Here is a 14,813-nt window from a genome sequence, read left to right on the forward strand (position 1 = left end):
CGAGGCAGAAAAGACGCTCTATTGAAAGAGCCAGGCAAGATAAAAGGAACTTTTTTCCGTTATATCAACGAAGTTTTGCCCGTCGAAGCTGCCACAGCGCCAATCGCAAGAGGGGCCCCTCGCGGCTGCACTCGGATATCGCCGGCGCGCAAGGAAGAAGCGCAGAAACATGCACGCTTGCAGTAATGGAGGGACGCGCATGCGCGCAAGCGTCGGTCTCGACACCAGGGGTGCGGCGCCAGTAGGCGAGGAGGACCGTTTCGCCACGCGCTCGCGTGCCCCGCAATATTTTGTCGCCGAGTGTACACTGTTATTTTCAAGGTAGTTATTTTTTATTCTTTTTTTTCTTTTTTTTACTGATATTCCCGGTGTATTTTTTTTTTTGTTTTTTGTTTTGTTTTGTGTAAGCGCGCGCCAGCACTTAGACCTCATGGTTGTTCCATGGGCACGATAAATTATTTATTTATTTATTTATTTATTTATTTATTTATTATTTATTTATTTATTTATTGTGAAAGGGAAAAATTGGCATCCGCCTGAATCCCGGACGAGGACGAATTTTGGCTCAACTGCAAAGCGTTCTTTCTGAGAAGAGTTTCCTTTGTAGCTTGGTGCTATACATTCCGGTGGATGACAATCGTCTTTCCTTTCATGATACTTCGTCCACCTTGCGGTATTCCGCAAAACTGGTTTGCCATATTACTATTATGCACAACATACTGCACTTGTGACAACACTTGGACAATGCTTCAAAGGAAACGGACCAAAAACGTCGGCCTCCCCGCAGTGTAATATCGTTGCTGATGATTACGTCAGTTTTTATCACTATCTTTCTAAGGCAGACTGTGCAGGGCTATAACAACACCCGATGATGCGAATCGCCAGGCCCAAGAATTCCCTGGCGTCCTGCAACGCATACGTACCACCGTGAGCAATATCTCGGGCAACACAGAAGCGCGTGTCAGATGGCCCCAAACTACAGCCGCAATCGGAAGATTGGCACTCCTCCCACGGTTTGTACAAACCGCCGAACTTCACATCGCCATCGGACAGGGAGAGCACTTTGATATTGCGCTTATTGGTAATGTACTAAAGCACTGCAAAATGTAACACCGTCTTATTATTCTAATTTTGCTGCATGGTATATTTCCTGAAGTGGAAGAAAATGCACGTGACGGTGCGTTGCAAGCAGTTTTATTGGTTTTTGCCAAATGGTAACAAAATATGAATGCCCTGAAAAATAGGGCTGCAGCTTCATGCCAGCATTAGCTTGTCCTTTCGGTTCTGTGCATCAGGTGACCTACACCACGCGGTATGCAACCGCGATGATGGTCTCCAGTCTTTGAGGCAAAGACCCGTAGGAACTCTCGGTGAGGGCGCTGTCACCGTGAAGCCGCTTCCACTCGTCTTGTATTGCTTGCAACAGTTGGTCAGAGGACGCCAAGTCCAAGGACATCTTTGAAAGACTTACCCCCACACGGCCGAAATATGTTCTATGTTCATGTCAGCACCCTTCGCGCACCATTCAAGTCGCATTACCCCTCGCTCATCCAAAAGGCGTGCCTCGTTCTTGTGTAACTGACCTTTAAACCCTGGACAACACTTGCCAGAGAAAATACCATTACGTTGCTCGAGATCAAGAACAAAATAGCTGTCAATGTGTGGGCACCATGAGCTGCGTCACGGCTGAACGCTGCACTACGCGCAGTCGTTGCGTCCTCGCCGACGCGGGAAAGCTTCTTGGTCTTCGGGTTTTTTTTTTCCTTTATCCACTCTAAGCGTGTGACGTGGGTCATGCCTTCTGAGGAAAGGCACACAGCACAATCATATACCGCCCTTCAGTTGACACTGGCAGTAGAGCTGCTTACGAAAACCACACCGTCTCTCTCCACCACTGTCACTTTTCTGATTGATCTCTTGTTCGACAATACTATGACGTAAAGTCAGGCTTTCGTTTCTGTCATTTCGGTATCTCAACTTAAATACTTTTTGTTACTCAGTGGAGTAGGTGCTTCGGAAGGGCCACTTCCAAGTAGCAAATGCTCATGTTACGAGAACAATTACGCGGTATACATTTTGTAAGGTGTCAGAGTACTCCAGCCATCCTGCTCTCATAGCCATCCTTTCATGGCTATGAGAACAGCTCGAAATTAGAGATGCGTGATGGGCGACTCCAAGAGGCAGATGCGGAATACACACAAAGAGCTGTGCAGACTGTAGATGTCACCGTGCCACGGGCGTTGAAGTATATATATATATATATATATATATATATATATATATATATATACTGATACTTTTTGCAGAATCATTTCTAATTTCTATATTTCTTTGCAATGCAGTGTTCAAATAAATTTCTTCTACATATATTTGCCTCTCTATAACGTTCCGTATTGTTTTCGCAGAGAACAACTTTAGACATGTAATATGCGCGACGCAGCCCAGTTCGAAAGCTGAACCTGCTGTAAAATTCTTGTTTTACTTCCTTTACAAAATCTTTCTCGAGAGCAGTTTTCTCATTTTTGAGATTTATCAGTGCCGCAAGAGGGTGGCAATTTCACACGGTAAGGCTTTGCGACTTTAGGCACGCCAGATTTCTCTATTCTATTTTCGGCATACACATGACATTTATTATGTACTCGTTAACAAGCCGTTTTTAGAGGCATTTCCGCTTACATTGTGTGCAGTTACTTCTTCCTATGTTGCCGAAACGCGCGCACCAGTTCCTTGCTGTGGGCGCGCGCGAAACTCGTGAATTTGAAGAATGATGATGCTTTGCGTGTGTAGCAACGCTGTGTCTCCTTCCTTGTGTTGCTTGCCATGTGAGCGGTGCAGTCACCATCGCTCCACAACGGTCTCTCTGATGCGCAGGCTCATGGCTGGTCCACTGGAAGATGTCGTGGGAAACGAGAAGGATGCGCTGCTGCCGCTGTGGACCGTGCTGGGCATCGTGACTGGGGCGCTGCTGATCTCACTGCTTGTCAAGCTGTACACGGTGCTGACCGTCGGCAAGTGCTCCTCCGACGTCGACATGGCAGGAAAGACAGTCATCATAACTGGAGCCAACACAGGTCCGCGTGCACAGGGGAATCGATATACTTGTGGTCAAGGGACTCTATACTGCCTTTTAAAACATACCTGCGTATTAGAGGATGGTTGATGGTTTCGGGAGAGCAAACACAACTCAATAAGCATAACTAGAATCTTTTTAGCTTCTCGGAGAAACAGGGGGTCACCGTTGTGCATGGGCGCATAGAAAACACAGTTCAGAGTGGCTTGCTTCTGACAAGACAGATCAGTGGTCGAATTTATAAAACTCACTTACGAGCACATTTTCGGGTAAGCCAATTCGAGGTACACTCACAAAACGAAAAGAGCTAGTTTATTAACATATAGCAACAATATCCATCCCATACATATTATCTTGCCTCTCACAAACTTACATGCGTGTGTGTGGCCATCTATGCTAGGTCGCAAATAAAGAAGTTTACTTCAAGCATATATAGCGAAAATGTGAAATGTCAGCACTCGTTGCAATCGTACTTGTGACGGCTTGGCAAAAATCTGTCGGAAATCGTTCGCCAACTTGCGCTTGTAATTAGTATTATTATTACTGCGCAGGCATCGGCAAGGAGACCGCGCGCGAGCTTGCGCGGCGCAACGCACGTGTCATTCTGGCGTGCCGTAACCCTGTCAAAGCGAAGGAGGCCGCGGCTGACATCCACGCCTCGACGGGCCGTAGCGTGGTGCTCATGCAGCTCGACCTCTGCTCCCTGAACTCGGTGCGGCAGTTCGCCCGCCACGTGCTCGCCACGGAGCCACGTCTCGACGTCCTCATCCTCAATGCCGGCATGATGTGTGAGTTACCCTTTCTACGGCTGCCTCGCCCTAGCTTTTTACGCACATGCCCGCTTCTGAGCGATCGGCGAGATTAGGCAGAGGAGGCGAGCACCTGAAGGTGGGCAGGAGGAGCGCGCGGCGGAGGAGGCGCGCTAGGTTCGCGTCCCCTAGCTACGGGCTCTCTGTGCTCTATGGATGTACCGGGTAGCGACTTTACAATTGCTAGTAGGTACAGCGGGGGCGTGGCACTGCGGGTCACGTGACTTCCGCTTAACACGTGTTGTCATGGCGATCGTGGACCTACCAGCAATTGTAAAGTCGCTACCGGGTACGTCTGGCGATCGAGAGGCCGAGCGCCGAGCAAGAAGTACGGAGCAGCAACGCAAGCGGAGGCAGTCCGAGTGTGAGTCGACCGACCCCGAAGTCATCGGCAAGCGCCGAGCACGAGCTGAACAAGACCGGCACAAGGCGCGGGCTAGGCCAACACCTCGCTATAGGCGTGCCCCGGATCGAGACTCCCGAAGAACGTGCTAGGCGGCTTGGGACAATGCGGGTGTGTCAGGCAAGGCGGCACAGCTTAGAAGCTCCGAACAGCACTCATACATTTGCGCGTAACCGGCGTTCCCGAAGTGAAATGTCACTATAATTTTTTCACAGGCATTAGCTCCGCAGTGACCGACATCAACTGCGTAAGATTTTGCAGCTACGCATCACATAGCAGCTTTATTTGATTTCCTATGTTAAGAACGGAACTAGCGCAAATCAATCACTTCTTGGCTTATAGTACATCACATCTGATTATAGTATCTGTAGAATTTCCTTTGTTGTTGAGCTCTGCGTTTTTTAAGTTACCATGCTTTATACATATCAGTTTGGTTAACACCCTTCTTTGTGCACAGAAAGGCGAAGCATCGATTGTGGTAGCCAACTATTGTACAGCTAGACGAAGTAAGGATAGTAGTTATATCGGCCGTATAAACTTGTAAACATGGGCATACTAATAAAAAGTCACAAGCATGGTGTCACGCGCGCACAAGCAAACATGAACACATCGCATTATTCTTTAATATTCTAGCCCTCGGCCTTTCCTTCCAGGTTCATTCCAATCATACATAACTGTCTGGTACGAGAGCCTTAAGAGGATGACATTGTTATGGCCACTTCAATTTACAGGTGCTGACGTGTGAGAATAGACCGTGAAGAGAGCAATTTGTTCTTTTTTTGTTTTTTTTTATGGCTTTATTTTGGCATCCTGTACCCTGCTGATATACGTACTTTCTTATCCCGTTTTCTATTTTTTGTGCTTTTTTAACACGAAAGTGTTTTATGCCGGGGTCCACCAAGACTTCACTGACGTATTTCCGTCACGGAAATACGTCATAGAACATAATACAAAGAAAGAAACCAGAAGAAAAAGTTCCACAAAGATGCAAAATTTGGAAATCGAACCCACGACCTCTCGGTCCGCGACGATAGATCGCCGAGCGTTTAACCCATTGCGCCACAAACGCATTTGCAGAGAGCTACACAGACGCGCCTTATATATCTAACACTCCTCCGTGTACCCGCGCTCTTGCTCGGGGCGGTGCCGCCGCCTACGAGCAGAAAAGAGAAGTACTGCATTATGACACTAACGCGCACCGACAGTGAACGCTTCGGTGGTCTCAGCACTACGACGCCTCGATGCCAGCATTCGAAGGGACGCTGGCATCAAGAAGCACTACCAACGCCACCTAGGTGGCGTTCACCGTACTCAGCACAGCGGAGCGTGGCCTCCGCAATTAGCTCTGAAACTGTTTCTGAAGTTGATCGCGGAGGCTGCAATTACGACGCGCTGTACGCGCTGATTTGACTCGGTGACGATTCAGTTACGTGTTTGTCTTGCGCGTTGTATTAGTGTGTCAGTTACGTGCTTCGTCTTTCGCGTTGTGCTAGCGTGTGCAGCGTAGTGCAGCTTCCATATGCACGACGGTTGCTCATGGTCATCGACGTTGGTAGTCGTGATGGAGGAGACGTGCCACCAGGCGTCAGCGTGGGTGCATCAACGCCTAAGGGCGCTTTAGCCACAAAACACCAATAGACATTATATATCAATGTGCAATAAACATTACACTACTTCTGTGAAGACACGTTTCACTTTCGTGTTCTATACCGATTCCTATATAAGAGGGATCAACCACATCTTTTCACTGCGCTCCCCCCTTTTTTTTTGATCTTCAAATGTCATCACTGGTCCTGAAGCACGAAACACTCGTTGGTTTTTTAGTATTATATAACTGCATGATCACTATTTGGTTGCTTTGTATTATAAGTGCTTCCTCGCACTACATTTCCACGTAAGATACGTGATTTGTTTTTCTTTTATTTCCTTCCTCATTGTTGCTAGGGCTTTTCTTTCTTGCATCTTCCTGCTAAAAGACGTTCCTGTATATTCTGTGGTGTCCGTGATCTTCCAGTTTTGTAAACGTTGCCTGTCGGCTCTGGCCTTGAAGTCCAATGCTGCTTTGGCAGGCCTATAATGTATCGGTGTCTGATGAAACTCGTATGCCAATAAACATAGTAAGTATTATTATTAACAATTATTATTATTGTTATTATTATCTCACTCGATGACCGCGCACATTCGCTGTCAAAACGCTGTAGTCAGTAAGCGCAGCAGCCGCAGCGAGCGAATCGACCTTCGTCCCGCCGACGCAGCGCACAGAGGACTGTGCCCCCGCCGTAGATGGCTTCAAGATACAGCCGCCCGGGTGGGGGCACGCGGCGCAGAACGCCGCCTCCCCTCCCTACCCTCCCCCCGCTACTCCGCCACCCCCCCTCCCCCCGGAGCCTTGTGGCCCGGTGGGTGCGCGCGGTCGCTCGGAAGGCTCAGAGTAATTGCCACCAACCCCCCCCCCCCCCCCCCCCGTAACCTTCTTCCGGAGCGTTGCCCTCGACTGGAAGACGGCGCGCTTCCTTCCCGCTTCCCGCCCTTGCGTGCGCGAGATTCCGGCTCACCCTCACACGCTTTCCCTCGCACATAAAGCATACGGAGCGCGGCGACGATTTTATCGCCCGTGGACTTATACGGAACCTCACGGCGACCGACGACGACGACGATGGCAGAAATGCGCCTGGAGTGTCCATATAATTGCTATCGCCAATAATTAACTGAATGTTTGTCGATGGATGGATGGATGGATGAATAACTTTATTAGTGTCCTTTAGGGCGCGTGCTAGCGCGCAATATTTCTATATTTCTATATTTAATAAGTTTTGGCCTTGTGTGTTCTTTAACCTTAGTGCTTGTTGATTTGTGCGTTTTCTTCCTGATGTTTATGTAACTGATTTAAGTGCTTACTAGAGTAGGTTATTGCGTTTGTGGTAATTTTATTGCGATAGCAATTATATGGACACTCAAAAGCAGATTTTTGCCGTCGGCGTCGCCGTCGCCGTCGCCGTCGCCGTGAGGTTCCGTATGACGTCAATGGAGATGGAGATGAAATCGTCGCCGCGCGCCGAACGCTGTATGTGCGAGTGAAAGGGCGCGAGGGGCGCGCGCTTTCACGGGGAGTGTACGCACGGCGGAGAACAAACGCGCGTTCTGCGCCGTGCTCCCTTAGGGGCTGCAGAAGTAGGCGTCTCTTTCCTCCTTTACAATCACCACATATGTAGAGCAAACGCGCCTTCTTCCGACGCGCGAGAGGCCGTGGGGGAGGGAAGGGAGGCGACGTTTAGCTGCGGCACCAAGTGCCCATTTATATCAGAGGCTCCGGCAATAGTCACCAACGCCGCACGCATTTTGAGCGAACGCGGGCAAAACGCCGACGGCGTCGACAACAGTTCTGCGTGTTGCCGGTGCTGCTGCATGTCCAAGTTTATACAGCTGATAAAGCTAATATCATTACTCCGTATAGCTCTCTACAAATTTGCTATCGCATTTGATGCTTCGCCTTTCAGGTGAAACTGCGACAACTTTATGTATTCCCCCACCCCTCATGTAAAAAATTGGAGGACGTTTAAGCTTCGCATTTAAGAGTGGAACGCGATAGCGTTATCGAGCCACGTTCTCATCGCATTTTTCTTTATGAGTAGGCTTCACTGCAACACACAACCTGGGAAAGCCAACTTACAAAGACCAAGCTTCCACAGATCCCTTTAAAGTCGGCTTCACTTTTAAACACAAATACATTGCTGGGAAGACATTCTTACAGGGGCAAAATAAACCGTCTTATATCAAAATGTGAATGCCCTAGGACCTTTTTTATTATTTTATTAGTTGTTTGCTGTTGCCCCGAGGTGCGCGCGTGTCCAAAATGAATTAGGCAGGCTAAAGCCCGGGATACACGGAGCGAACTTTCTCGACGAACTTCACGCGTCAAGTAACGACGCGGCGACACGCCGCAGGATGTTCGCTGTGTCGCGACACATGCGGCGAACGTCGCCGCGCCTTGGCCGACATGTTGGCGGCGGTCCCGGCCGCCCGCTTCGAACTCAATTTGGCGTTGTCCTTGTAGAATTCACTTCGCTGGTAGCAAATGACTGCGTAAACGGCTTTCGCTTAGTCTCAGGCCGCTTCGACGACAGAGTATTACGGATAACCTTGAGTAGTTTTCGAGATCGCTTCTCGTTTCGAACGCGTCTAAGCCTAACGAAAGAAATATCCGATGCCAGCGCCATCTATCGGGGAAGTCGGGACATAGGCGTGACGACAGCATGCGGCCTCTGAGATCAGAAGATTTCTGTTGAAGGTTGTTGTAGAGAGCTTGCACTGCTTGTCTGTTTCCCCACAGATCAGCGGACATGGGATGTACAAATACAACGCGATTCCTGAGAGATCATACTGGGAACTACTCAATCGGTGCAGAGACATGCAGACACGGCAACATCAACGCGATTGCAGACGACACGAAAAGGCGCGCGCGCGAAACACCAGCATGCATTGCGACCGGAACTAGTGCCTCCTGATTGGCTATCGTCCACCACTGCGCTAGACGCTTCCGGCGGCGGCGTTCGCCCGATGAAAATGTCTGGACAGGCAGATCGTCTGCCTGTCCTACTCTACGAATTTTAGGCATGTATGTACAAGAAAACCGCAGTAATCACATCACCATAGAAAAATTAAGACACGCCACAACGCAAACTATCAGGCTCATTAGGAGAATAGCCAACAAGCGAACAGGGGTAAAAAAGCAGGACCTATGCAAACTAGTCCAAGCCTTTGTAATCAGCAAAATTACTTATGCGCTCCCGTAACTGGAATTAACGCAGAGGGAAACACAAGCGATTGACGGACTAATTAGGCAAGCTTATAAAGCAGCCATCGGGCTCCCAATCAACACGCCTACTGATAAACTATTACAGCTAGGAATACACAACACCTTGGACGAGCTTGTCGAGGCCCACCGGAGGGCACAAGAGCTCAGACTAATCCGAACGACAGCCGGCAGAGAAATACTAAAGGCTATTGGTAAAAACGCTGAACCCTTGGTGGAGGACGTGCAGAAACTCCCCCCAAAGATCAGAAACACCATAACTATCAAACCTCTACCAAAGAACATGCATCCTTCCTACCACGAGGGTAGGAGAATAGCTAGAGCCAAAACTCTAGCAAAGAAATACGGGGGAAGGCAGGACGTGGCGTATGTTGATGCGGCGGCATACCCCGGCAATACCAACGCCTTCGCGATAGCGGTCTCCGCGGCAAACGGAGAACCGATATCAATAGCTACAATCAGAGTCAAACACTCTAACGTTGCGGAGGAAGCGGCCATAGCACTAGCTTTAACTAACCCCAAAATTGAAACAGTTATAAGTGATTCCAAAACTGCCATTAATAAGTACTCGAGAGGAAGAATCTCAAAAACCTCTCTCAAAATCTTTCAAACCTACACCGAAAACCGGGGGGACGCGGAACTGATCTGGGTACCGGCTCACTCTGGAAACCCTGGGAACGAGGCAGCTCACAGTATGGCTGAGCAACGACTCGAGCCCGGAACGCACAAAGGAAGGTCTCATCAGTTACCAGGAAATCACCCAGTACTTTAAGTTAGCTAGACAAACGCTAGCGCCACCTCACAAAAGCCTTACCAAAGCTCAAGAGGTTAAATGGAGACAACTCCAAACCAATACTCTTCCAAACCCGGTCCGAATGCACCACATCAACCCAGACGAATTCAAACCCGATTGCTCGAAATGTGGTCAGAGAGCCACAATGGAACACATCTTTTGGAACTGCCCCGCAGATCCCCCATCCGAAGAACTCCAGAAGCTTGTAGGCTCGCAAAAGTGGGAGACCCTGCTGGCCAGCTCTGATCCGGAAGTACAAGTCCGGGTCACAGCGCGAGCCCAAGAGGTCGCCTTCAGCACTGACTGAGGGCCATCCTGGTGGGGTCGCAGAACCCATCACTCCCAGTACCGAGAATAAAGTTTTATGACTGACTTAAAGGACGCCTGGCGTGAGCATGCCCTGGACACTCATTGCGTTTGCTTCGGCGAGTTCACAATAGGCGTCACTTAAGTCAAGCACGGACTTGAAGCGAAGTTGCATTTCTGAATATCGTTGCTCTCTTGTCGTTATTATTGGGATCGGTTGTTTGTTTTGACGCTGTTAGGCCTGAGACACCACCGAGAGCCGAGAAAGTGTTTTAAGTTTTACTCAACAGATGGCGACACGGCATTTTACGCTGGCGGCATGGGACGGATTTCCACTGGGGATGATAGCGTATTTTAGCTAGGTCTAGATAAAACGTTGACCTTTTGACAAAATTGAGATTTCGTTACGCGCGCACGATAACATTTATTCGCACAACAATGTAAATTCGTCGCTACTCTTTTTCGTGATGTCGCGTTCATGTGGTTGCTCCACGCCGCGACACGACAGCGCGACAGGGTGTGCCTGTCACGTCGCTTGAATATCGCGTGCACGCGGTTGGGCCTTAAGTCGCACTTTGCGATTTTTCTACGGATTTTACTTTGAGAAATTCAATTAGTTCACTTACAAGTCTGCGCCCCGCGGAGGGTCTGGGTCGTCGGGGTGGCTCGCGATTATTTTGTCAGCCCCGGACGCCAAGGCCGACGCCGGATTTTCTGCGGCACGGGGCCCCTAACGCGTTAAAACCCCTGCAACAGGGGCATTTGAGGTATTGAAATAAATAAATTGTAGTGAAGAAGGGAGACGCTAGTGGATTCAGCGCTACTGGCTCTTAACGCTAGTGGGTCGAGCGCTCTCTGCTGGATTTTTGCCGTTTTCCTCCGTTTGGGGATTTTGCCTCTTTCCCAGGTCATGTATTTTGTGAGAGCTTCAATAGACTGATCATCCTGGTTACGAAGCATCTTGTTGGTAACTCCGTCTGGACGAGGCGCGGATCCAGGGGGGATGTCCGGATGTCCTGACCCCCCCCCTCAGATTTCTGCATCGCCACCTTGCTGACAAGGGGATGGCCCTGTCGCAAAAAAAAAAAATCTCGCCACCAGCATCCTTGAAAAGTATTTTTCGCGAGTACCAGTGGTATCAGCCATGTAAAAGTAAAGCTATAGCTCGTTCACAAGCTTAGTTGTATTCCGTAAGAGTGTGGTGTCGCGAAGTTGCCGCAGTTATTTTTTCTCATGAACACCTTGGACCTCCTGGCGCCTGCCGTGCCTTACTCGTCCCGTCGGTGCCGTCGAATGAACGAGGGGACGTCCCTTTTGCCAAACACGCCGAGGTCCGCTCGAGCGCCTTCGCGCCTGATTAACTTAGTTTCCCCTTGGGGTCTCAACGGTTGCCTCACTGGCTGTCATCGGTTCCGCGACCAACCTGCTTAATGAAAGAGATCTCTTGCTGAAGTGTTCATATATAAATAATAACAACTAACAGCTAAACTAAGAACTATGCATAGGCAACTTTTTTTAACTGTAGCACTCATTGTGATCACTGTTACACGTTGACAATATCCAGTACGAGCACAGTACCGTTCGTACGCTACAAGTTTTTCATTGTAACTTCGCAGTTTTGTTGTCGTACATTAAGCATAGGAGGCTCAAGCCCGCCCGATACGTTTATCTTAGCGGGCGTTCTCGCGCAGCGGGGCGAAGCCTCGAGCCGCGGCTGCGAAGTCGGGGAGCGTGACGTCAGCGGCCAACGCCAGCGCGCGGGCCTAGGATGGCGTCGCGTGGTTAGAGAAACGGAAGCAGATGCGCGCCTTGTGTAAAAAGATGACGTCGCGTGGGAAACAAAACATGAAGACGCTGGCTCGCGCTCTCGCCTCCTACGCCAGATCGTTATTCTTGTAGGTGGCGTCGTGACTCGTGAGTCTTCATACGCGGTGATTCGCATATCGTAAACAACCAGCGTAGTGGTTGCTGCGTTGGAGCGGACCGTTACGCCCGTATTCAAGAACGTTCGATCTCTAGTCAACACACCACCACGACTCAAGAGAGAAGATGGCACCGCCATCCCTCTACAGAAGTGGTCACTGAGCTTGATGATCATTCACGGGCATTCATGAGAATTGTCGCGTCTTTATTCTCGATTACTGGGCGCAGTACAACAATTGAAATTTGGAGTCTGATATCTCGGAGCACGGACACCTATATAGAATAATTCTTCCGACTGATACTGTGTAGAAACGCGACTGTCTCTAAGTTTTCAATACAAACATATTCACTTACTGCAGTCAACAAAAAATAATTGTTCAATTTTAGTTAATTGGGCTGCTCACAGCGATAATTATCATCTCAATTTGCGCCCCCTAGCCACATAACTTATTTGCACAGGTGGTCTTCGCGTGCCTCCCAGTGCCTAACTTTAAGAAAACCATAAAGCTTGGTTTTGAACACCCTGTATTATCAGGCGCCGCAGCCAAGCACATGGCTGTATTGGGTAACGTCCTTTTCTACAAGCTCGGAGAAACCAATACCTGGCTTCGCTACAGGTCTTCTTCCTCTTTCTGGGGTTTTACGTGCCAAAAGCAGTTCTGATTATGAGGCACGCCGTAGTGGAAGGCTCCGGATTAATTTTGACTACCTGGGGTTCTTTAACCTGCACTACAACGCAAGAACACGGGCGTTTTTGCATTTTGCCTCCATCGAAATGCGGCCGCCGCGGCCGGGATTTGATACCGCGATCTCGTGCTCAACGCCTGAGCTGACTGAGCCACCACGGAGGGTCACAGGTGTTGCTTTAGCCGTATAAAACGCGGGTTTATCGTGATTAAAAACGGTAAATTTCGGTAAATAAGAAAGGCTACTATCATCATCATCATCATCGTCATTGACAGAAGCTGACCCCCCCCTCAGAAAAAACCTGGATCCGCCCCTGGTCTGGACCCGGAAAAGATTTTGTGCCGAGGTTTTGAATAGCCCCTCGTACCTCTGCCATGGTAAAAGGACGATCGAGTGCTTCGCTGTATGCTCCTGCGTATGTCTTGAGATTTTCTTTGGGATCGAATCCTGTGTATTTGTCTTGGATTTATTTAATTAAATACACGTCTGTACCAGGGTAATTTTGTATTATCTTAAGTTGTGCTTTTGCGTCGTCTTGCTCTTATCTGGATCAATTAGGCGTCTAAGAATATTCTATGTTTTGCTGAGACCAATCTGTACCAATTTCAACGAGATCAATTTCAATGAAAACGTGATCGATGGATTCTATGCCTATATCATGACGGATGACTGGCAGATTGCGTCGGACCAGTCTGGCAATGACAGGCTTGTTGTTAGTTCCATCCATATTGACCAGGTCTCCTTGACAGAATGTTTTATAACGCGATAATTTGGCAGTGCATCCGGTTTTTTGTAGGCAGATTGTGTCAGGCACTGTCCCCATAACTTTATTATCTACAAACTGTTGCAGGTTTTCTGGTTCCCTACGAAACTCGCGACAGTTTCATTGCCATATTGTATAAGTATTATTAGCAGCCATGGCATGTTATTGGCTATCCTTCGTAGCCCTATTTACGTCAGGTGCGGTTGGCCTAGAGTACGGTTTATGGGTCTTAATGGGACCGACTTGTCCCCCCGTGCCTTCCGTATGCGTAGCATTTTATTATACAGCAATTCTGGCATTAATATTGCCCATGTATTTGCCCTTCATTCTTTCTATGCTTGCATTTATCTTTTCACTAATGGAGTTACTAAGAATTTTTAGTTTGCGATCCGTCTCCTCACTAGGTAATGGTAAACTTTTCGTCTATTTACTGTGGTTGTGGTGGCTTGGATGCTATGTGTTCTGTGTTATTTCGGCAGTAGCCCTCCGTTTCATGGGAGGGTACGCGGAATCTTGGTTAGCGTTAGCTACATGCCTCTTGACTTTCTTAGATCTGCGTGGTATTCGTCTTATTGTTGTCATCTATCTGCTTCTTATTTCTAAGCTTAGTGATCTCTTCCTTAAGTAATTTATTTTCTTCAAGCGGCAGATGTAAAAGCTTTTTGAGTTTAGCCAATTCTGCTTGTACTTCGGCTAGTGCATCGTTTTGCGTATGCTGTGTGGAGCTCTGGGAGACTGTGCTTGCCCAGCTCATTTTATTTGGTTGGTCTTGTCGATGTGACGCCTCGGTTGTCCCATTCCATGATTGGAACGGGACCTGGATCTTGACCTGGATCTGGAACTGAACCTGGACCGCTGTCTTCACGGTGATCTCGACGCCCGTGTGTTGGTAGGGGTTCCGTCGCAGCTTGGTCCTTTGTGGCCGGAGGTCGTTTTCTTGTTGCTGTCGTTCTGTGGTTCTCGCGCGCTTTCCGAACTGGGTAAGTGGGGGAAGGATTCTGATCGTTCCCTTCCTTTCTTTAATATGCCTGGATTGTTGAATTTTTCCTCGGCGATGCGTTCTTGTGCTTTCTTCTTCTCGAGTTGCCGCTTCTTCAAGAGAAATGGGACCTGGTAGCGCTGGATGCATTCCTTGTCCCCTGTGCGGTGGTCCTTGCTACAGAGGGTGCACTTGGGGTCACAGCTATGGCTCTCTGGCGGATTCTTGTATCCGCAGTCCGTGCACAGTATTTTCTTTTCCGGCGCT

General features: G+C 48.8%; 1 protein-coding gene across 1 annotated transcript in view; it reads left to right on the forward strand.

Moving 5' to 3' along the window:
* The window catches only part of LOC119440809 (retinol dehydrogenase 12), a 231,689-nt gene that overhangs the window by 148,062 nt on the left and 68,814 nt on the right, over positions 1-14,813 (forward strand). Inside the window, exons 2-3 of the mRNA XM_049663062.1 lie at positions 2,872-3,071; positions 3,622-3,858. Coding sequence (XP_049519019.1) covers positions 2,876-3,071; positions 3,622-3,858 — 433 coding nt within the window. The 5' untranslated portion in view covers positions 2,872-2,875. The remainder of the gene's footprint in view (positions 1-2,871; positions 3,072-3,621; positions 3,859-14,813) is intronic.

The sequence above is a fragment of the Dermacentor silvarum genome, chromosome 2 (assembly GCF_013339745.2).
Source record: "Dermacentor silvarum isolate Dsil-2018 chromosome 2, BIME_Dsil_1.4, whole genome shotgun sequence".
NCBI lineage: Eukaryota > Metazoa > Arthropoda > Arachnida > Ixodida > Ixodidae > Dermacentor > Dermacentor silvarum.